At 40.8% G+C, this 22,322-nt stretch overlaps 1 protein-coding gene and 1 long non-coding RNA gene across 4 annotated transcripts in view; one reads left to right on the top strand and one right to left on the bottom strand.

Annotated features, from left to right (window-relative positions):
- LOC125637531 (uncharacterized) overlaps nt 1-1,572 on the bottom strand; it is an 8,540-nt gene extending 6,968 nt beyond the window's left edge. The window contains exon 1 of the long non-coding RNA XR_007356984.2: nt 1,477-1,572. This is a non-coding gene — a long non-coding RNA (uncharacterized LOC125637531). The remainder of the gene's footprint in view (nt 1-1,476) is intronic.
- The window catches only part of TMEM41B (transmembrane protein 41B), a 23,905-nt gene extending 1,583 nt beyond the window's left edge, over nt 1-22,322 (top strand). The window contains exons 1-7 of one of the 3 annotated variants that reach the window (XM_048852035.2): nt 1,633-1,765; nt 6,176-6,293; nt 7,212-7,340; nt 11,892-11,985; nt 14,722-14,826; nt 16,570-16,708; nt 18,773-22,322. In XM_048852035.2, coding sequence (XP_048707992.1) covers nt 1,690-1,765; nt 6,176-6,293; nt 7,212-7,340; nt 11,892-11,985; nt 14,722-14,826; nt 16,570-16,708; nt 18,773-18,942 — 831 coding nt within the window. In that variant the 5' untranslated portion in view covers nt 1,633-1,689 and the 3' untranslated portion in view covers nt 18,943-22,322. Of the gene's footprint in view, nt 1-1,632; nt 1,766-6,175; nt 6,294-7,211; nt 7,341-7,556; nt 7,621-11,891; nt 11,986-14,721; nt 14,827-16,569; nt 16,709-18,772 lie in introns of those variants that run through there. The other 2 variants (XM_048852036.2, XM_048852037.2) reach the window with 2 other exon arrangements.

The raw sequence follows: 22,322 nt of genomic DNA, 5'->3' as shown, positions 1-22,322 counted from the left end.
GTGCTCTGAGCGGCATAGTAAGGGTGCGGGTGGGGGGTTGGATAAGGGGAAGTCGGTCCTGGGGGGCAGTCAGGGGACACGGAGCAGGTGGGGTGTTGGATGGGTTGGGAGTTCTGAGGGGGGCAGTCAGGGGGCAGGGGCCAGGTTGTTTGGGGAGGCACAGCCTTGCCTACCTGGCCCTCCATACAATTTCGGAACCCCAATGTGGCCCTCAGGCCAAAAAGTTTGCCCACCCCTGTCCTAGGGACTATGCTAGGACCTACTTTGTTGTAACTGTTTAATCAACAAATTTAAGATATCTGCATTTTTTTTTCTGCCTAATTAATTATCCTGTTGTTCGAGCCACACATATAAGTGGTTTTTGGAACCCACCAGCTGCTAGGGGCTTAAAGTGCTGTCCCTCCAGCCATGGTGCACTTAGCACTCCACCAACTATCCCAGAGATTCTGAGGCCGGAAGGGACCATTGAGATCATCTACAGTACTCTGACCTGCTGTATAACTCAGGCCAGAGCATATATTCAAAGTAATTCCTGACTGACCTAGAGCACAACTTTTAGAAATCTTGATTTAAAAACTGCCAGTGAGGGAGAATCCACCACCAGCTTTGGTAAATTGTTCCAGTGGTTAACTACCGGCACTGTTAAAGGAGGCCCCGTGTTACCATATTTACTGACTCCAGCTCTGCATTACGGTATTTACTGTGTTTTAAACACAATGCGCTCTGATTGAGTGTGTTACCAAGTATACCGGTTAAACATTCAGCCTCAGATGAGCATTGCCATATTTAACAGCATGATCCTATTTATTGCGCTAGACACACAGCCCTGCCTTCCTGTTATAGTCAATAGGCTAAACAGGCCACCATATTTACTCAAAAAGAAAAGGAGGACTTGTGGGACCTTAGAGACTAACAAATTTATCGGAGCATAAGCTTTCGTGGGCTACAGCCCACTTCATCGGATGCTCTCATAAATGTGTTAGTCCCTAAGGTGCCACAAGGGCTCCTCCTTCCTTGTGCGGATACAGACTCACAGGGCTGCCACGCTGAAACCTGTCATATTTACTCAGGAAAACACGCTATTCTAGTTGGACGTTACCGTATTTATTGAAGTCCAACCTTGAGGTTTAAACCATGTTTAATGGGTTAATCAGGAAGACCTGGCTCACGTTACCCTCCGTTTTAGATTATTTATTGGGTTAAGCATTTAACACGCACTGATCTAGGCTTTACTGATTTCATGTTGGGAAGCGGGAAACAGTGAAATCTTGGATGTGCGCTGCCGTATTTAATGGACTAAACGCACCCGTGACTGGGCGTGAGCATAAACCGAAACATGCAACTCACCCTCACTTTTACAGCATATATTCCCGCCTAGGGATTACCGTATTTACATGGTTGAACACACAACCTTGATTTAGCTTTACCACAGTTCAGGGTTTGTCGTAATTAACAGGTTAAAAACGCAAAACCTACCGGCCGTTACCGTATTTACCAGTTAAACGCGGAGCCCTCTGCCTGCAGGTCCGAGGCGGTGCGGGCGGACATGCGCCGTGTGGGGCCTGGGTGGGGTGACAGGAGCGACGGGTCCCGCCTCCTCTCGCGGCTCTTGGTGCCGGGCGGGCCTGGGCTCACCTGGCTGGGCCTGTGTCTCGTTGCCGGGTGTCCGGCTCCTGGCAGCGCGGGGCCATGGCGCAGCGGAGAGCGGCGGAGCGGGGCCCCGGCGAGCTGGCGAGCGCCCGGCCCCAGCGGCAGCGCATTGAAGGTGCCGCCCTGATGCCTGCCGGGGGGCGGTGTGAGCAGCGGGGCCGCTGCTGGGGGCAGGATGGGGTCAGTGGCCGGGGAGGGGGCGGTTTGGGGCAATGGGGGGCAGGGAGAAGGGCTCTGGGGGGTCAGTGTCCGGGGAGGGGGCAATGGGGGGCAGGGAGAAGGGCTCTGGGGGGTCAGTGTCCGGGGAGGGGGCAATGGGGGTCAGGGAGAAGGGCTCTGGGGGGTCAGTGTCTGGGGAGGGGGCAATGGGGGGCAGGGAGAAGGGCTTTGGGGGGTCAGTGTCCGGGGAGGGGGCAATGGTGGGGGCAGGGAGAAGGGCTCTGGGGGGTCAGTGTCTGGGGAGGGGGCAGTGGTGGGGGTCAGGGAGAAGGGCTCTGGGGGGTCAGTGTCCGGGGAGGGGGCAATGGTGGGGGCAGGGAGAAGGGCTCTGGGGGGTCAGTGTCTGGGGAGGGGGCAATGGCGGGGGCAGGGAGAAGGGCTCTGGGGGGTCAGTGTCTGGGGAGGGGGCACTGGGGGGTGGTTTGGGGCAATGGGGGGCAAGGAGAAGGGCTCTGGGGGGTCAGTATCTGGGGAGGGGGCAATGGGTGTAGGGAGAAGGGCTCTGTAGGGGCAGAGTGGGGGGAAGGTCAAGGGAGGGGCACTGTCTGGTCGATGTGTGGATTGGGAGCACTGATATGGGGTTGGTTTGGGGCAAAGGGAAGGGCACTGCAAAAGAAGGTAGGTTGGAGGCAATAGGGAGAGGGGAGTCTGTGGGGTCAGTGTTCAGGGATGGGGTACTGAGGGGAGTTGATGTGGAGTAGTGTGGGGGGCAGGGGACACTGTAGGGTCAGTCGCTTTGGGGCAGTGGAAGGGACTCTGTGGGGTCAGTGTTGGGGAAAGGGGCACTGAAGTGGGGTGGGGTTGGTTTGGTGAGGTTGGAGCAATGTGAGGAGATGGGGACAGGGAGAGGGGCACTGTGTAGGGTCACTGTTCAGGGACATGCAGGCACTGAGGTGGCATTGATTTGGGGAGGTGGCGGGCAGTGTTGTTGCCATTAAGCAAACAGCTCTGAGGACATGCTAAGCCCTGCAGGGCTGTGATGCTGTGGCTCATTCTGTGCTGTTGGGCATCTCTGCCCTTCTTCCAGAAGGGTAAGCAAGGGAGCAAGCCTCTCCCTGCCAGTTACCCAATGGTGGCTCCCTCTTTGCACCCCAGTGTTTCCCTTCCAGTTGTGTCACTTCCCCATTGGTCAGGATCTGAGTGTCTTAAAGTAGACATCTCACTTTGGTCATCTGAGCCCTCCCTGTTATGTGCTAGTGAAGGGCACTGTACTGAACCATTCTTGGGTGAATGGCTCATACAGAAGGGTCTGCAGCACCTATGAATTGTGAGTTGTCACTTGTAAGTTTGTCAGGGCTGGGCATTTTCAGGGAAACAATGTTAATAAAGTACAGTACTAAACTACACACAGTTGTACATAAGGCTGTTCATAGGCATTTGGTGACCGAACCTGATAATAGGGTATTCAAAATGAAAATACATCCTTAGTTTTCACTTCTGTAACCTGTCATGTGCAACCCTGTGCTCACACATAGCCTTACTTGCACAGAGTGGCTTGCGAGATTGGGGTTTTAATTTGTGTGTACTTACTGGATATGTAAAATAGTAGAATAATTTAATATCTGGTTGTAAATTGATAGAGTTGGAAAGGGCAACAACGTACTTAGAAAATCCCTATCAGTTAGGTGCATTTGGGTAAGGCAGCTGTATATATCTGGTCTGACTAGGTATGGCAAGTATTGTGATTATCTACTCTGGGTTGTGTTAAAAACATTGAACTATATTAGCATGGTTTGGAAATTGGCATGGTTTCACAGTGCAATTTAAAATCTTTAGTCACTTATAATAAATTCTTTACCGTATATCTTGCAAACTGTTAGAACAAATTTGGGTGGAATGGATGAGAAATGGAGAACATACTAATGTCCCACACATGCTTAATTTTACTACTATTAGTTCCATCCAGTAGATTTCCCTTCCTCATATTGGATTATCATCCTGGAGAAGGTGGTAGTAAAAAAAACGCAATTAAGTTTGTAGCTGCATGGCTCTAGCACTTCAGACAAAACAGAGGCAGTAAAATCAAGGGACTATGGTAAACATTTTTACTGACTTCAAGGCAAAATTGGCAAAGTAAGTAAACTTGAAACTAGTCAGAGCACTTGTTTTGTTTTTATTATGTTTCATCATCCTTTTTCTGGCTTACAACATTGAAATGGTAATGCAATAGATTGCTGTGCATGTTGCATAGTGGCATCATAATCATGCCACCAGGAGCTGCAAATGAAAACAGCATCTTGGGATTTTTGTGTTGTGGAGCTCCAGCAGAGAAATTAAGGCCAGGTATACATGTAAAATTTTTGCTTTTTTATTTTTAATGGAATAGCTATGCTGGCAAAAGCCTTAGTGTAGATGCAGTTATACTGCTAAAAAAGTGCCTTTGCTGGTATAGCTCATTTTGCTTGCTAACCCAGTATCTGCTATACCATCCAAAGCATTTCTGGTTGGTATTACTGCATATGTGGTTGGAGGGTTTTGCTGGTATAGCTGTGTTACACTCAAGGACTGAGCTACAGCAGACTAAAGCAACGTTACTTGTGAAAAAGAGCATCCATAGAGGGAGGGGGGGTTAATGTGCATTAAGGTTGCACCAGTTAATCTTCACTTTCCTGAATGTCTTTATGTAGACAAACCCTCATACTGCAATAAGAGTTGCTCCCGGTGGAATTCTGCACCAAATTTTTTTCTTTAAAATATTGTGCACAGAATTTTTTTAATTCTGCAAAATTCTGCATATTTTATTTGTCAAAATAACACAATATAATCACACCAGTTTCAATTATTTTTGGTAATTTATTTCAAAATACCTGTCAGCAAGTATGTCTGTAACAATACAGACAACAAAAAAGATTCAAGAAATGTTTTTTGACAAATAGATTCCTTGCTAGGCATATTAATACAGAACTTTGAGTAATAATTCATCTAAACTACAATACAAAACCGTATTTCCCACAGCCTTTTTTTTGAAGCAGAGCAAAGGCTTGGAGGAGTCGGGGTAACAGCGGAGCTGAGGGAGAGGGAAGTAATTGCTGGGAAGGAGCCTGGGTGTGAACTTGGAGGGCTGTTGGGTATGGGTGGGAAAAGTATGGAACAGGTTGTTTTTTTGTGGGGTAGGGAAGGATTGTTAGGGAGCTTCCCCCATGCACACCTGGCTGACCCCTAGCCTCTCCCATTCAGTCAGGCACATCTGCCCCTGTCCCCACGTGTCCCTGTGCCCTCACCCAGCCACTCCCCTGTCCCTATGTGTCTCTGCACCTCCTTCCCCACCGTGGCCCTGTGCCTCCACTCCCATTCAGCCCCTGCGACAGTCTCTCCTGCCCTTATGAGTCCCTGTCTGACTTTCCCGCCCCCCACTCCTGTCTACTGACTTGGCCTGACAAGCCCTGCTGCTAAGGCAGTTCTCTCCCTCCCTGAGGGGAGCTGCAACTTTGTTCTATTGCCACAGCACCCTCTGGTGGACAAAAGGTGGAACTGCAGCAACATTTTGGCAGACGCTTTTTTGTGTGTGAAAAATTAGAAATCTCTGGGACTCATTAAATATACATGCACACAGTAGCACAGAACTCCCCCAGGAGTAAAGAATCTCCATTGGGTAGGGGAGGGGTTTACTTGTATCGTTATATCAGTTTAATGTCACATCTTAGGTTATATTGAAAAAAAACTTTCCTGTGTATACTAAGACTATCTTTAAAAGTACCTTTTCCTTAGGCCTTGTCTTCATTAAAAAAGGAGTGGTTTTTAACATGTTAGCTACAATATGTTAATAAGTATGTGTTAAAATCCTAGTCTAGAAAAGGGAAGATAATTTTGTAAATGTATCTCCTAGGATTTACTTTGATTAGTTAATGTGTTAAAAATACCTTTTCTTGTAGTGTTGACATGGGTGGCCTGAGTTAGTGCAGCACTAGATCTTCCCTGAGCAGAGTTAGACAGCATGGCCATCAGCATTTTGTTTACTGTAGCTAAACCAGAGGTGGGGAATTTTGGCAAAAAGTTTAGTGTACTGTACTTGCGTGTTCTCATGTTACTTTGCTGTGGTTAATAAGGGTGTAAAGCAGGTTTTCTCCTTTAATGTATTAATTGAGGGCCAGCTCCAGTAGTCCTTATTTGGGTTTATGTCAGTGGGAGCTTTGCTCAAGTAAGGAATGCAAGATTTTGCCTGCAGCTTCTAGGGAATATAAGAGAGATGGCTTTTTGGTGGGAAGATTTTATCCACAAAATACTTACTTTTAAAAACTTTTGGAAGCATAACTTTGAATTCTGTCATATTTGTTTTTATGTTAACTATAATTTTGTTAAATTTTAGGAAGGGCCCATACAGAAGGTGGATCAGCACGAATGTCACTCCTCATATTAGTGTCCATCTTTCTGTCTGCTGCTTCGATTATGTTTCTAGTATATAAAAATTTTCCACAGCTTAGTGAGTAAGTATATTAAGGATTAATTTGCTGGCTTTTCTTTGGAGTATCCTCTACAACTAAAGGTTTTAGGAGGTCCCCAAACTGACATACCTCAACGTTTTCATAAGCTGATAAAAATTTGAAAAAACTGGGGGGGGGGGGGGGGGGGGGGGGAGTGGAGAGGAAATTCATAAGACAACCCAGAAAGTCAAAATATAAAACTTTGAAGTTGGAAATATCCAGAAGCAAGTGCTGGAGACTGCCAGTCAGCTAGTCTAAAAGCAAAAGTTGTACCACTTTAACTATACTGCTATAATTAAATTAGTACAACCTTCCCCTCTTTGGATACAGTTATACTGGTATAAATGTGATTTATACTGGTATTATTTGTTCTCATATGGGTGGGGGAAATAAGCTATACCTGTGTAAGGCACGTATATACTGGTATAATTGTGTCCAAAGTGAGGAGGTTGTATTGCTTTTAACTATAGTGGCAAAAAAATAAAATTCTCATGCCTAACTGAAATAAGGTATAACAATACAAAAATTATACTGCAGACTTCAACTTAAAGGCAAAAAAGAAAGTACGCACCCATAAGGCAAAATACCTGAAAAATGTTTCCTCTTCTGAAGGAGGTAACACGCCATCCCTCTCAAAAAATCTCAATCAATGTTAATTTTTCTTCATCTGTATAAACTGAACAAGGAGAAATAATGTTGAAAACACCTAAAATTATCTGAGGGTTTCAGCTGCAGAATCCTATAGATTTGTGTTCTCTGTCTAGGAAAGCTATCACCAGCAGTTATAATGAGAGCAAAGCAATTAGTCTAGCTCTTTGATTTATTATCTTATATTGGGGCAAATGAGTTTTAAAATTGTATTTACTGATTACTTAGCCTAATTCTTGGAAATCTTTCCCCCCCCCCCTCCCCCCCCTTCAGAGAAGAGAGAGAATGTATAAAGATTCCCAGAGAGATGGATGATGCTAAGGCCTTAGGAAAAGTCCTCTCCAAATACAAAGACACCTTCTACGTCCAAGTATTAGTGGCTTATTTTGCTACATATGTTTTGTATCCTTTTCCTGCTGATATGAAAGTTGTTTAGTTGCAATTAATGATGTTTTTCTCTGAAAAATTTGAAGGAGGGATGTAAACAAGCTTACTGGCTCTTAATCATTCGAGGATGAAGATTAAAAATGTCACTATTGGGTTGTCTTTAGGCTAGGTATTGAAATGCACAAGAATACTGAACTCTAAAGTACTTAGTCATTTTCTTGTGTATTCCAGTGCCTGCCTGCCTGTAAGAATGGACCAGACTGGCAGAAGGAAAGTGCGGTGTACATCTTCACTAGTAAATGCAGCTAGAACGTTGTTTTAAATCTACCAATCTTGACGGTGTCCTTTTTGGAAATGGTTCTTAATATTTAACTTATAAACTATCTGGCTTTATAGAACATATCGGTTCAATTGTTTCAAATCATTTGTATGGATCTTGTGGATATCTTAAAGAAAATCAAAATTAAGTACAGCCCCACATTCCTAAGATACTCAAACACTGCATCTATTACAGCTACTATAAAAAGAATGAGAATTTAAACTTGTATCTGGGGCATTTCTTAGAAGTATTTCAAGGCACTCCTTAATTCCTGTAATGCCTATTTTACACAAAGAATTGCTGGATCTCTTTATGTGAAGTTAACAAGTACAAGATATTTGGAGTGAAAGTACAGTCTAATTGTTAGTCCAAGCAGCAGTTTTCTTTTTGTTGGTAGTGATGCAGGATTCAGAATATATTAATTAGTAATGGTAATAAAAAAATGCTTAGATAAAAGTGAACCTTCAATGGCTGTTCCACTTACAATTTTTAAAAAAGGATGGTGAAGGAGGTCTTCTCTAACTCAATTTGAGAGGTTTTAGTAACTCAAAACAGGGTTATTGAATGTCATTAATTCAGTAATGATTTATTTTACAGCTGATTCTATTCCAAAAAGCAGTTGTTCACAAATAACATTTTAAATGGATTCTGTACAAAAGGGAAATTAGTTGAAATGACAAAGATAGATGTAAGGTAACAAGTGTTTAAAAAAACCAATCAGTTGTCTAAACACCATGACGTCTGCTGCTCTAATAGTTAAATGTCGTTGTTCTTAGATTAGTGACAGACTTTGGTCAACTAATGTGCATGCTGTGATGTTTATCTCAACCCTTGAAATATGCTTAGAAAGCAATTGTACACTTTGTTCATTTACTCTGAGTTTGATACTATATGTTTGTCTTGTTGTTCTGATCAGTCACACACAGTTAATATCAGGATGGCACTTTAAAATATGATTGATACTATATTTTTTTACAAGTTCCCTTAACAGGGATTTAAGCACTTTGCCCCCAATCATCATACTAGGGAACCATGTGTGTGCTGGAGCAGATCTCCCTCCCATGTCTTATGGAAGAGAAGATCTTGCTCCATAGGGGGGTCATTAGCCAGACCTCCCTTGCTTGAGCCAGACATGGGCCTTTATGAAAAGGCAATACCAAAAGAGCTCCAGCAACCTCCCTTGTCACTAGATGGGGCAGTAGCACTTGCACCTGACACCTTCAATGCATTCTAGTACCTGCAGACCTGGCTCTCTGAGGACCTGTGCATTGAAATCTCAGTGACCCAGGAAAAGGTCATTAAGATCTTTGACATCCTGAACTCCTCAGCCCCAGCTAGGATTGCCCTCCCTATCAGTGAGGGCACACTTGAACTCGAGAAGGGCATAATCTTCACCTTCGGCAGACCCCAACCACTCTTGCTCCCTCATCTTCAAGGAGCAAAAAAGAGGAGCCACAAAAGAGCTTTGAAAATCTATATGCCCACTGTAACTGTGATATCAGTAGTACAGGAAAAATCCAGGTCTGCAAAGGGCACCCCAGAAAAGACCATTTAAAAAATGGACCTTTTTTGGTGTTAGACTGATTCCTCAGCATCGCTACTAAGCTCTGTGTTCTAAAGTAAAATAGGTTTTGTTCAAAATATAATTTTGTGACATGAGAGCAATGCTCGCACAGAATAATAAGAAGGAACTCTGAGAGCTCATGAAGGAGGGTCAAATGGTCTCAAAGATTTGCTTACAAGTAGCCACGGTTGTATCGGACACTGCCATCATCATGAGATGGCCTTTGGTTTCCAGTGTTCGGCATTTCCAAGAAGTGTAATGCATCGTAGAGGACCTGTCCTTCATAGGGATGGAGCTCTTCAGCAGTCAAACAGCTGAAGTGCTCTCCTCCTTTAAGGATTTTAGATCCCTGTTGTGATCCCTCGCGGAATGCACCCCAGTCTCCTATTGTAATCGTACATATATCGTCCCCAAAAGAGAGAGCTCCCTTCTACTCCGTACTTAATAATTGGAGTACCTCTGTGAAAGGCCCTGAGATTCAAGGAGACACACTGGAGCCAAGTTAGAGCCTACCCTGACCTTCAGAAGCCACCTTGTTCTTCTCACCAGGTGTGGGTTGTGATTACAGTTGACCAGTGGGTGCTAGGCATCATCAGCCCTGGCTACTCTAACCATTTCCTTGCCTTTCCCCCTATGTAGTCCTCCTTCCCTGTCTTTTCAGAAACCTTTCTTATGAGAACCTACTCCAAACAGGAGTAGCCTCGTTGCTTTGTCTAGAAGTCATAAAAGAGGTACTGCAGGAATACGGGGAGATGTTCTGGTATTTCTTTATTCTGAAGAAAGGGGGAATCTGGTATTTCCTTATTCTTTGTCCTATCCTAGAGCTGAGGAGATTGAATGAAAATGACACAGATTCAGTATGGTAACACTTGCCTCCATCATTCCATCTCTTCAGACTCAATAGAGGCTTGTAACTCTCGACTTGTAGTACTCCTACTTCCACATTGCCATCCACCCGGCCCACAGGAAGTACCTGAAATTCATAGTGGGGCCCAGCCATTACTAGTACAAGCAGTGAGCCTTCACAAAATGCTTAGTTGTGGCTGCAAACCGAAGAAGTATCAATGTCTACCTGACCCCAACAATAGATGTCAACAAGCCTGAAATGTGCCTTCTACCTGTTTTGCCTAAGTGCGCTTCCGTGTGAACTAAGAAGAATCGTCCTTCCCCTATCACTAATATTAGTGTTCATAGGTTCATCATCAGTTCCAGTCAGTGAGGGCTTTCCTTCCAGAGGACAGAGTCCTATCATTGTAGTAATTTTTAAACAGAATAAAATCAAACCTGACTATGATGGTACAGACTTGCCTTGGAATTTTATACCACATTGGCAAGTGCTTGTGACAGCGCTTTCCAGACTTCCACTTGTGGCCCCTTCAACTTTGGCTCCAGTTAGCCTGCTGCTCGATAAGACCTCAGATGAACAAGGTTGTAGTCCCACCTCATATCAACACAGAGCTGAATTGGTGGCAAGACCCCCCAAGAACTTTTTTTCCTCTACTTCCAGGCAGCAACTCCCAGTTCCTATGGAACTGAGTTTGAATTGACACTTCAAGCAAATTAATACTGGACAAGGGAGTCCACCACTCTGACTCACTGTTGCTTTCAGATTCATGCCTACATGGCATCAGTTACTCTAAGTTTGCATTTGGATGGCTTCCTTAACAACTGAGAGGACTAAAAATACACCTTTTTAGAAAGGGGGGGGGAAGCTGAGTGAGCTTCTGCACAAGTTGAACATGTCTTGATGACCACATAAATAAATACTTTAATTTAATCTGGACTATACGTTTGACATCCCTTATCTAGTTTATGTAGTGAGAAGTATGTAGTCCTTAACATGGACCTCTAGGATGAAGAGGTTTTTAAAAGGGAAGAAATTTAGGGTAGGAAGGCGATCTCATGGCTGTCTGATATTACCCTTGGTTTGTGTGCAAACTTGTCACTCTTTAAAATTAAGCCCATACAATGGATTATTGTATTAGATTTTAACTTTTGAAGACTTGGTTTCAAATTCTGGTGTATGTCCCAAACAAATATGGGTTTGTCTTATCCTAGTACCAACACCCATAAAACCTTCACAATGTTTAGGATGTTTTGGTAACTTCTGGGGGGAAAAAAAAAACACTCTGCAGCTGAAACAGAAGTTAAAGGTTTGGGCAGGAATGACTAGGTGAAAAGTCTATGGCCAGTGTTATGTGAAAGGTCAGACTAGATTATCCTAGTGGTCCCTTCTGCTCTTAAAATCTAAGAAAAGTGGTGTGAGGCTGAAATGGTATGTGTATGCTGCGGGTGAAGAATGAGATTTTGTTACTGGTTATATAGTACTTATTTGTACTGTACCTTATCAAAGCGGTTTCAGTTGTCCCATCTCTCGAATGAACATTAAACCTAAATCCGAAAGAAGAAAACAGTTTGCACTGACTTAACTAAAAGTGTCTTTGCAAAAAAGATTGTTAAATTGGTGCAAGTTTATGTGGGCAAGGCCTTAAAAACTCATACATTAATGCAGTGCTCCCCAAATATCTCTTGTAAACTGCTTATGCCAACAGTAGTATTTTGAAGATATACATATTTCTAGTGTTCAGCTTGTAAGTTGGTAAATACCATGATCACTTTTAAAATGAAGAATGTAAAAGTGCTAAGTAATGCGATGTTCTATCCTTAACTGAGAAGCACTCAGCTTGCAAACATTTGCTATACCTGGCTCTATATTTCTCAGTATCCTCTCAGGGTTTCTTTATCCGTTCCCATTAGCCTTATTTCTTGTCTGTCTGGTAAGTATGTATTCCTCCCTCCCCTTCCCCCAATTGGCATTTGGGATGACTGCGGTTGTGGTCAAGCAGGGTTTAGGAGCATGCTGCCTCTGTATCACTCTTAATCCCTGTAGCTTAACCCCCTGAGGTGTTGGTGAGGCGGTTTTAGCACCGAGGCTATGTCTACATTGGCAATTAAATGACACAACTTTTTTGTCTTTGAGGTGTTAAATTGCCCCCCCCCAACAACAACAACAACAAAAAAGACAAAAGTTTTGCTGCAACAAGTGCCAGTGTGAACATTGTTGGCAGGAGCACTCTCCTGCTGACAACGCAAACACCGCTTGTTGGGGTGGAAGCTTTTTGTCTGCAGGAGAGCTGACAAACAGCGCCTACGCTGCCCGACTTAGCCGCACGGCTGTAGTGGCATGCCAGTAGCGACACAGCTGTGTCACTAAAAGCGGTGTAGTGTAGACAAGCCCTGATTAAGTCCAATGAGGCAATTGGAGTATTATCGCAGACTTCAGTCAGCATTGTTGAGCTGATAGAGCCTCGCTTCTAAAGTGCTCAGCCAGACTTCATTGGTGTTAGCTGTTTGGGCCAGGGTACTGAGCAGTTACGAAAATCTGGCCCCAGTTGTTGACTCATGCTGAAAACTGCCTATAAAATACATCATAAAATTCAGACCGCTAATTATTTAGGTCTGTGTATTTATTACATTACATTACAAAATCAGAGGGATACTGTGTACACAACAAAACCACTATGCTTACAAAAAATACTCCCCCCCTCCCCCAATTTTTTTTTTCCAGTTCCTATTGGTAACACAACAGTGTTAGCTGAAACGGTTTTTTAAACCACTGAGTTTTGTGGCTTAAACAGAGGTTCTTGAATGGTCTTGACAGGCTTCAAAGGGTGTCGTGTCTTGTCCTGACCTCTTCTGCCAAAAAGATGATGGTCCTCAAGGGCTTAGGATAGAGTTAGTCAAGTAGATCTAGACTTGAGGTGTCTAGAGCTAGATCTAGTTGAGGTGATGGGTTTTCACAATTGAGGAATCTGAATCTATTTAGAATACATTTAAAAGGCTTTTTTATTGTTACTATTCAAAGCCTTCTTAAACTGATTGGTGGTAACTGTTCTCATTTAGCATTTTTGGAATAGAAAGTAATCTTGTTACATCTATAATGAATGTCAAGATGGATGTAAACCAATGCATCTTTTTGCCTAAATCAGTGGTTCTCAAACTTTTTTTCGTGGACCACTTGAAAATTGCTGAGGATCTTGGCGGACCACTTAATGATCTTTCCAAATGTTGTTTGTACCGTTAGCTAACTGTGTTCAAGCGCTTTGGATAAAAGCACTATATTAAAAAAAAAACGTAATAATAATTAACTATCCCTCTTGCTTGCATATTATCTGCACACATAGCTCTGCGTTAAGATGCTAAACAAATCTATGAGTCAACTAGAAATAGTCATGCTTGTTGCAAATATTAATACAATATTTTCTGATACTGGAAAGGAGAGTAAAAGGCATTCACCCAGGTTTATGAAATTTCTCTGAGATGTCAACTCTTAATTTGATTAATACTTCACACATAGAACAGTAAAAATCAGTAATAAAGTAACACAAACAGCAAAACAATAAACAAACAAGTGACACTGAAAATATGAAGGGAAGTAAAACATCAAGTGGTTGGTCATGGGTATTTTAAATGAGTGTTTAAGACCCACGCTGTGCAAATGCACCAGAGCCTTGTAGAAACAGGCAGAGATCTCCTGGTTTCACATTGTGTGTCACCAACTCAGAAACTCACAGTGGACTCATGGAGTTTTTACAAGCCCTGGAGCACATTAACACATGGCTTGGAGTTTGCAGACAGATCCCTGCTTCAAAGAGCTTGCAAATAAGGTCTTTATCCTACAAAACACCTAGCAGCACCCCCACTAAACCTAGTGCTGCTTGCTACTTAAGAGTCAATGGAAGTACTCTGAAGAGCCAGAACTATACCAGTAACAAAGATCTGGCCTTAATGGTTTCCATACCTCTCCCCAAATGTAATGGAAATCACTTGTCTGGACAAGTGATTTCCATTAAGTTTTTTTAGCAGTAGTTTGGGGAGAGCTGTCTCTCTCCTTCTGCGGCATCCCCCAGCTGGGCTGGGAAGGAGGAGGTTGTCTCTCCCCCACCATGGAGCTAAGGAGGGCTGTCTCTCCCCAGCTGCCATAGCACTGGAGCTGGGGAAAGTCACCTCTTTCTCTGGCCACCACAGCTCTGCACGTCCCAAATTCCCTCCCCCTCACCCCACTGCCCCACCCCCCCAACTACCCCATATTCCCCCCCAAGGCCACCACCTCACCTTACATGTGCGTCTTCTCCAGGGTCCAGGCAGCTAATTAGTGGAGCTGTGAGCTTGTGCCACTCCACTAATTAGGTGGGTGGCCCTTCATTCTCTCATGTGCAGCTGCCCAGGTGCGCACCTTAGAGGGAACTATCTGCGGACCACCTGAATGGAGCTCGTCCATGGATCACAGTGGCCTAAGCAAAGCAGTTATAGAAAATATTATAACGATAGGTGTTGTATGTGTATATGTAGGAGTGGCTAACACAGACAATTAAAGGAGAACCCTGTAAAGCAGCCGAAATGGATAGCTGTATGGAGCCAGGCCCTTTACTGCTAATGAAATCAGCAGGGATTAGAGATTGTTGTACAAATTGCAAAGAATTTCTTCTCACTTTTTTTTTCCCCACTGGCAGTGTTCTGGACTTGGAGCCTCTTTCTGTTATATGCTTTCATATTTAGTTGGACGGCCAGTTGTGTACAGATATTTAACAGAGAAAGCAGTGAAATGGTCAGAACAGGTAAAGTTGCTTTTGGTAAACATTCATGCTGATTATATAAAATGTGAATTGAAGAAGATGGAATCATAAAGGTTTTGATGTTCACAATAAACCTAATAAGAAATGGCTGATTCTGCTATCATTATTCACACCTAGTACCTCACTCCAAGTGTATTCTCCTTAAAGCAAATGGTGCAACTCCTTGAGTGTACAGTACTACTGTACTTGGTATGAATAAGCATGGCAGAATCTGGCCCAAAGCACATTTATGGAATGAGGTTGAAAGCAAATTTAGCATTAAGGAGGTTCAGCAAATACAATTAAATATGTAGTCTTTCTAACATGATATTTAAACTCTTTCATATAAGGAATCAGCTTAATATTTAAAAATTAAACTGTTCTCTTAAATTTGAGTTCATAATTAATCTAACTGCAGTAACCCTCTTATTTCAGATTTTTAAAAACATGACTTTTTTAATGTTACAACAGTAAACACCCTCTTGGATGAATTTCACTGGAAGAGATTTTCTTGATGAACAAAACCATACTCTTTACTTTCTGTGCCCAATGTTCTATTCTTAAACAAACTTTAAAGCCAACTTTTCTGGCAATTGTGGATCAGGAATAACTATTTTACAAACCTTTGTTTTGGATGTATAGTTCATTTAACTTTTTTTTTTTTTTTTAAACCTGTTTCTCCGTAGCCAGGCAAACTGTACCTGATCTGTTTTGGCAGGAATCACATTAAGCTGTTATCACTATTTGTGTATATAGGGTCTCTAGTCCCACTTACATGACTATTCAACTATGGGAGTGGGATTTGATTACAATGTAGTTGTCCCATTACTCTTCCAACACAACTGGTTTTGCAGTGTAGATGAAACCGAGACAGTTTTAAGAATTGTGCTAAAGCCTGGGATATATTCCAATTAAGTGAAAACATTAAGCACTTGCTATCTAGAATCTATCTGCGCTAGTAAAGCTACATACATGAACAGCTCAAAACCATGTTATAAGCATGTTGAGAAGCAGTTTCTAAATCAGATAACATATCTTGGTTCTAGGCCCACAGGTAAGATCAAACAGTGTTATAGTTTAAGGCTTCACTCCTCTTGTTTTTCACCAGGATAAAAAGTGTATTTTTAACATGGTGTTGACAAGACAATTCGTAGTTATTAGTTTTAATGTTAGCTAGTCAGAGTAAGCCGTAGGCTTCCCTTGCTAACTCATGTTCAAATGCACCTCATTCCTTATGTAGACACATCTACTATGTCTAACCTTGGTGTATAAACATAGTAAAACCTCAAGTCTGGATAAGGTTTTCAAATATGTGGTGTAAAAGGGCATCTGGATCTAAGTTTATACATTTTGCTGTTCTATCTGATGTAGCTGCACAAACAAAGACCAATAGTTGCTCTTTGGTGAACTACTTTTCCTTGTTTAAAGAGTGAGTTGATTTAGTTCACTGAGTAGATATAATATAATGTCTAACTCCCATCCCAAAAGTCAGAATTTCTAAGCTAACTTCAGCACTATATTTAACAAATGTTTTTCCTGACCCTCCTCACAAGCTCCAATCCAGAACTTGTTTAAATATATTGTCTATTTTTTTGCGTTTGTTTCCACTAAAGAAATCTATATAAACTTGTTAGCTAATAACTAGACTGCAGATGCACTGTATCTCAATAAGAGCAGCCTTATTGAATAATACATGTGTTTTTCCAAGACAGGGATTTTACTGAATTTTTTCTAATTCTGTGGCAGGTTGAACGACACAGAGAACACCTCATTAACTACATAATATTTTTGAGAATAACGCCTTTTCTTCCTAATTGGTTTATCAATATTACATCTCCTGTAATAAATGTACCACTGAAAGTATTTTTCATTGGTACTTTTCTAGGTAAGAATTTTGGTTAATAAATTGTTTTAAGGAAATTTTAATTATTTTAATAAAATTTAATTGTTTTAATAAATTTGGTTAAATAAAGTGTTTTAAGGACCCCATTGTTCCCCCCTCCCGCCCCTTCAGAGAATCATTTAGTGTATATCCGCATCTACTGGTCAACTGAATGATTACATGACTACACTATTTCTTTTATTTGTTTCTCTATGGAGCTGATCATCATAATATGTGAGGGCCTCACTTCTTACTCCAGTAGTGTTCCCATTTTACAGTTGGGGAAAATGAGACCGAAGTTCAATTACTTGTCCAAAATTACATGCCAAATCTGTGTGCTTCAGCAGTGTCCTTTGTTCCATTTTGTGCTTTTTTTTTCCTTTGAAGTAGAATGACTGGTTTTTTTTATTGAAAAGGGAAACTCAGATTTACTTCATGTTCTTCATGCAAAATTGTTTTGCCTCAGAATCTCTGTTTTCACATGAAGGGCTTGTTTTTCTCCCATTTGTTTACCATTGTCATTTTTCTTGAACGGATTAACTTCCTAATGATATTCAAAAAATGTTTTGAATAGGCTTCAGTTTTCATTTTGTTACAAATATTTTTCACATGGGCTATGAGTTATTCATATACTATTAACTGTATTGAAAGCCGTATAGTCTAAAGGATGAGACACTGGATTAGCACTCAGGAGACCGTGGTTCAATTCCTAGCCCTGCCATTGGAGTGCTGGGTGATCTTGGGAAAGTAAGTGCACCATTTCCCCATCTGTAAAATGCAGATGATAATACTGACATGCTTTGAGATCGATAAAAGAGCTAGGTGGTGGTATTATTTATTATGTCTTGACGGAACCTGAAAGAAAGTGGTAACTAAATTAATCTTACAGGATGGGAATTGTCTCTATCTTGGTGAACAAGTGAATTATTTTCCCCTTAAAAAAACCAACCCTATGATGTCAAAATACATCTATTCATTGGTATGCCCATTAGATTAGGTGCTTCGAGAGGTTTCGGAAACTCCATCTTTTCCTTGTCACAAGAAAATTATATTTTTCCAACCTTCTAGTTTTATTGAGCTGCATAGTTAAAAATACAAACAAAGATTATCTACTTAGCACTTATTTTATTTTATTATTAGCCACTAACTATGTAGGGAAAAACAGCATGTAATTTAATAAGACTGTACTATGGTGTTGAGACTTAAATATAAGAATCTGTTTGTAATAAAGCTTACTAAGTAATATGTTTTTTTGAAGGGCATTGTCTTTTAAAATTTAGAATGAATAGAAATAGTATGAATGGGAACTGTAAGGTGTTCTTAGTTTGGGCTTTTAGGATATAGTCTGTTGTGGTAATTTAGGAAGGTCCCACTCTTGTAAAGAAAAGGACTACTCATGGTAATAAAGTTAACCACATGCATAAATTATTAGCTATCCAAACTGAAATCTCAGTTTGGGTAAACTTGCTCAGTTTTTTCCCTGTGCTTCAATGGAACTACATCTTATATTTCCCTCTTTATAAATGGTGACCCTTCAAAAGTTGCTCTCTGACTCCTTGTGTACCAGCATACGTTCTTGTCTTTTTTTATTATGAATGGGTAGTTAAGTGTCTTTGTTTGGAAATAGTATGTAGTATTTGATTTCCTAATGGATTACTAAGAAAAATCCATGCAGAAATGTGTCATTAGAAACAAAATTAGACATGTTAAACTGTTGTTTTTGGTCTAATCCCCATGTGCTACTTAGTCTTTGTGTATGCAAACTAAAAAGTCAGTACAATATACATCGCAGAAAAAGAATGTACACTGCCTCTTTAGATTATATTATAAAGGTCTAGGTGCTATAGAAAAATGGTGTGTGTATGTATGTTTTTCTATATGATACTGTACTTGTTATGAACTGTATTTTTATTAAGTTCTGGACTTTGTTGCCTTAAACTGTTTCCAACAAAGTTCTAAGGTGAAGAGCATTTGCTTGCCTTAAAAAAAAAAAACTGAAAAGTAACGTGTGCTTTTATTGTTTTAGTTCTCTTTCACTGATTCTTTGTTTTATCTCTGTACACATAGGTGTTGCACCACCATCTTTTGTAGCAATTAAGGCAGGAACAACACTGTACCAGCTTACAACAGCAGGGGAAGCAGTTTCCTGGAACTCTGTATTTGTTCTCATGATTCTAGCTATTCTCTCTATTCTGCCAGCTGTCTTCCAGAAGAAGCTTAAACAAAAGTTTGAATAAAGAGCACATTGGATCTAAATTTCCCATAATTCATCTCAGGATCAGTACTTCTGACGGTCATATGTTTGTTTTTTATCAGATCCTCAGCAATGTAAAAAAAGGGGAGACTTGTAAGGGATAAGAACTTCCTTATTTCTTTAAAGGAGCACATTTTACTGTCTGAAATTCAAGGAACTGTGTTCAGAAATACTCTGCATATAGTTTTGTAGCCCAAATCATCAGTGTTTTATTCTTTGAAAGCAAGAGGAGGGAACTCAAAACACAGAAGATGAGTTAACCTTTTGCTCTGCTTCATATATGTGGCAGAAAGGCAAAATTGGATAGCTTAAAATGCAACCTTCAAATATGGGTTTCTAAAAGGTCAAATAACTTTTGATTGGTCAATGTAGTTTGTAGCATTCTACATGACTCTGAAGACTTGCATGTAACTTAATGGTTTGCTCTGAATAATTTTCTCTTCATTCTGATTTTCCCCTTTCATCTACTTTTGTCCTTACTGGTCCCAGAATAATGTAAAGTACAATGGCACTCACTTGCAAAACATAAGGCTTCTCTCTTGGAGTAGTAAGTTAAATTCCAGTGATGTAAAACTGCAGGAGGCTAAACTGCTTTCTTCTTTCTCTTCATTAATGTTGTCTCAGTTTAAATACTTGAACTGCTTTAACTGGATTAACAAATTCAGTCAAATCATTCCCATATTGTAGATTTTATTTTTGGAGAGCAGGTCAGAATTTTATCTTGGCTTGTTGATTAACTCTGAAGTTTTTAATGCTTGTTTAGACTGATTTTTATTTGTCTAGTTTTGCCAGTATTTCAGATGCATAGACTTATCCTGCCAATTTAAGATAATTACCAGATTTTGTTATACAATATTTTTCAGTCCTTAAATGATTAAAGCAAATAGAGTAATTATAAGCGACTTACAATTCTTAGGATATATTACTTGAGAATTTGGGATGGAGGGGAGGAAATCTTGGTCTTGGCAATAGTAACCTGTTACCATTACAACTCATCTGGCTAAAAAGTTTTATCAGGTATGCAAATTATTACAAAATTCTTCTGTTTATCTGAAATATTGCCATGTAAAGCTCAGTTCATCATGTAATAAAAATCTTACACTTTATACATAACCTAGAAGGCTGCATTCTGTGTTCTGACTGGTGGGTAATTGGTAGTGTTTTATCATCCACTAAGGTATACAATACCTTCTCTTCAATAGTTATCACTACTGTTGTCAGTTTGTTGCATTCTCAGTGGGCCCTTTAAAATATAAGCTCCCAATTCAACATGATACTTAAGCATGTGCCTAAGTATGTGAGTAAGTCCCACAGAAGTCAGCATCTGCATGCTTTAAAGTTAGGCACTGCCTAAGTATCTGTCTGAATCAGGTCCTGACTCATTAGTACCTGCTTTGCAGTGCTCAGATTTCTGAGGAATTACTCAGCTGAAATTTTGTACAGTGTTTTCTCATCCTGAAAACTTGTCATGTCATGGAACATTTTAGATATAAGAGAACAGTACTATAAATGAAAAGGAGTACTTGTGGCACCTTAGAGACTAACCAATTTATTTGAGCATGAGCTTTCGTGAGCTACAGCTCACTTCATTAGATGTTTACCGTGGAAACTGCAGCAGACTTTATATACACACAGAGAATATGAAACAATACCTCCTCCCACCCCACTGTCCTGCTGGTAATAGCTTATCTAAAATGATCAACAGGTGGGCCATTTCCAGCACAAATCCAGGTTTTCTCACCCTCCACCCCCCCACACAAATTCACTCTCCTGCTGGTGCTAGCCCATCCAAAGTGACACTCCTGCTGGTGCTAGCCCATCCAAAGTGACACTTTGTCACTTTGGATGGGCTAGCACCAGCAGGAGAGTGAATTTGTGTGGAGGGTGAGAAAACCTGGATTTGTGCTGGAAATGGCCCACCTGTTGATCATTTTAGATAAGCTATTACCAGCAGGACAGTGGGGTGGGAGGAGGTATTGTTTCATATTCTCTGTGTGTGTATATAAAGTCTGCTGCAGTTTCCACGGTAAACATCTGATGAAGTGAGCTGTAGCTCACGAAAGCTCATGCTCAAATAAATTGATTAGTCTCTAAGGTGCCACAAGTACTCCTTTTCTTTTTGCAAATACAGACTAACACGGCTGTTCTTCTGAAACCAGTACTATAAATGGGATAATATGAAAGGTACTGGTACCTTCAACAGCTTTGTTCTTTTGTAACACAATGTGGATTGAGTCATTCATTTTATCACAGTATTATGTGTAAATACATAGGAAATATATTAATTGCCTACACTATTTTTGTCATCTGTTTTTCTGTTATGTAAACTAACTTTTCAGTGCCTATTGAATTTTTCATTCAGATGTGGACTGCACAATAAACTGGTGGTTTTGTGTTGCTAACTAAAACATCAATGTTTTATCACTTGTTTACAAGTTTCTTTGTAAAATACAGCTTTGGGTATTTATGGGTTTAGAATTTTTAGTCTAAAAATGTACTTTAGTTTTAAAGGTTGATAATGTTCTATGACCTTGGATCCACCAGTCTGAACAGTGAGACTTCTTCCTACTGTAGTGTTAACCTCAGTCAGAAAAAAAGTCACTCTTTAGAGATGGTTCAGCACCACTGCTAGTCCAGTGGCATCTCTAAACATTTCTTTGTGTCCTGCCTGACATAGGTCAGTATAGATGTTACTTTTAGGTTTCATGTACACTATCAAACTGCAGTTTGAGGGACTCTTGTCATAGAAGCGTCTGAAATATGTTTCAAGTCCTTATGAATCATGCTAGAGCCTTGGATTTTACAGGGTAGTCACAATTCACTGTGTAGATAGGACTAAGCTATGTTATGAAGTTAAAACTGCTCCAACCATGTTCTAATTGGCTTCCCAGCACAGTAGCTTTTTATATCAAAGAAAGGACCTTACCTTACAGTTCTCTTCTTTTGCAAAAACATAATTGGCTTCTAGTCAACTGTTCCATATATATCTTCAGTGGATGCCAAGAGAAATTCCTTGAACAGTCCCTCATCCCTGGGAACTACTTCAGGGTATCTGAATACTACAGGCATTAGAATGAAAAGAATGTGGGGTAAGGCCTAGTTATGGAACACTTGCAATGCCTTTTCACTGGAAGGAAATTCAGCAAGTGATTAAGAGGTAGGCACAGCTTTCTAACAGGAAAACAGTGTCTGTCATGAAGCAAGTGGGGAGGTAGAAGAAGATAAAAAATGTAGCTCCTTTGAAATATCAAGGCATTTTGAACTGTTAGGTAACCTGTTCTCTTTGGAGTTGTAAACAATATTTTCCAGACACCATTACTAAATGTCTTTTTTGCATTTGATAATAAAACAAAACTATACAAA

The sequence above is a fragment of the Caretta caretta genome, chromosome 6 (genome assembly GCF_965140235.1).
Source record: "Caretta caretta isolate rCarCar2 chromosome 6, rCarCar1.hap1, whole genome shotgun sequence".
Taxonomy (NCBI): Eukaryota; Metazoa; Chordata; order Testudines; family Cheloniidae; genus Caretta; species Caretta caretta.
Note: the sequence above shows the minus strand (reverse complement) of the source record. Positions and strands in the feature narration are given on the sequence as shown.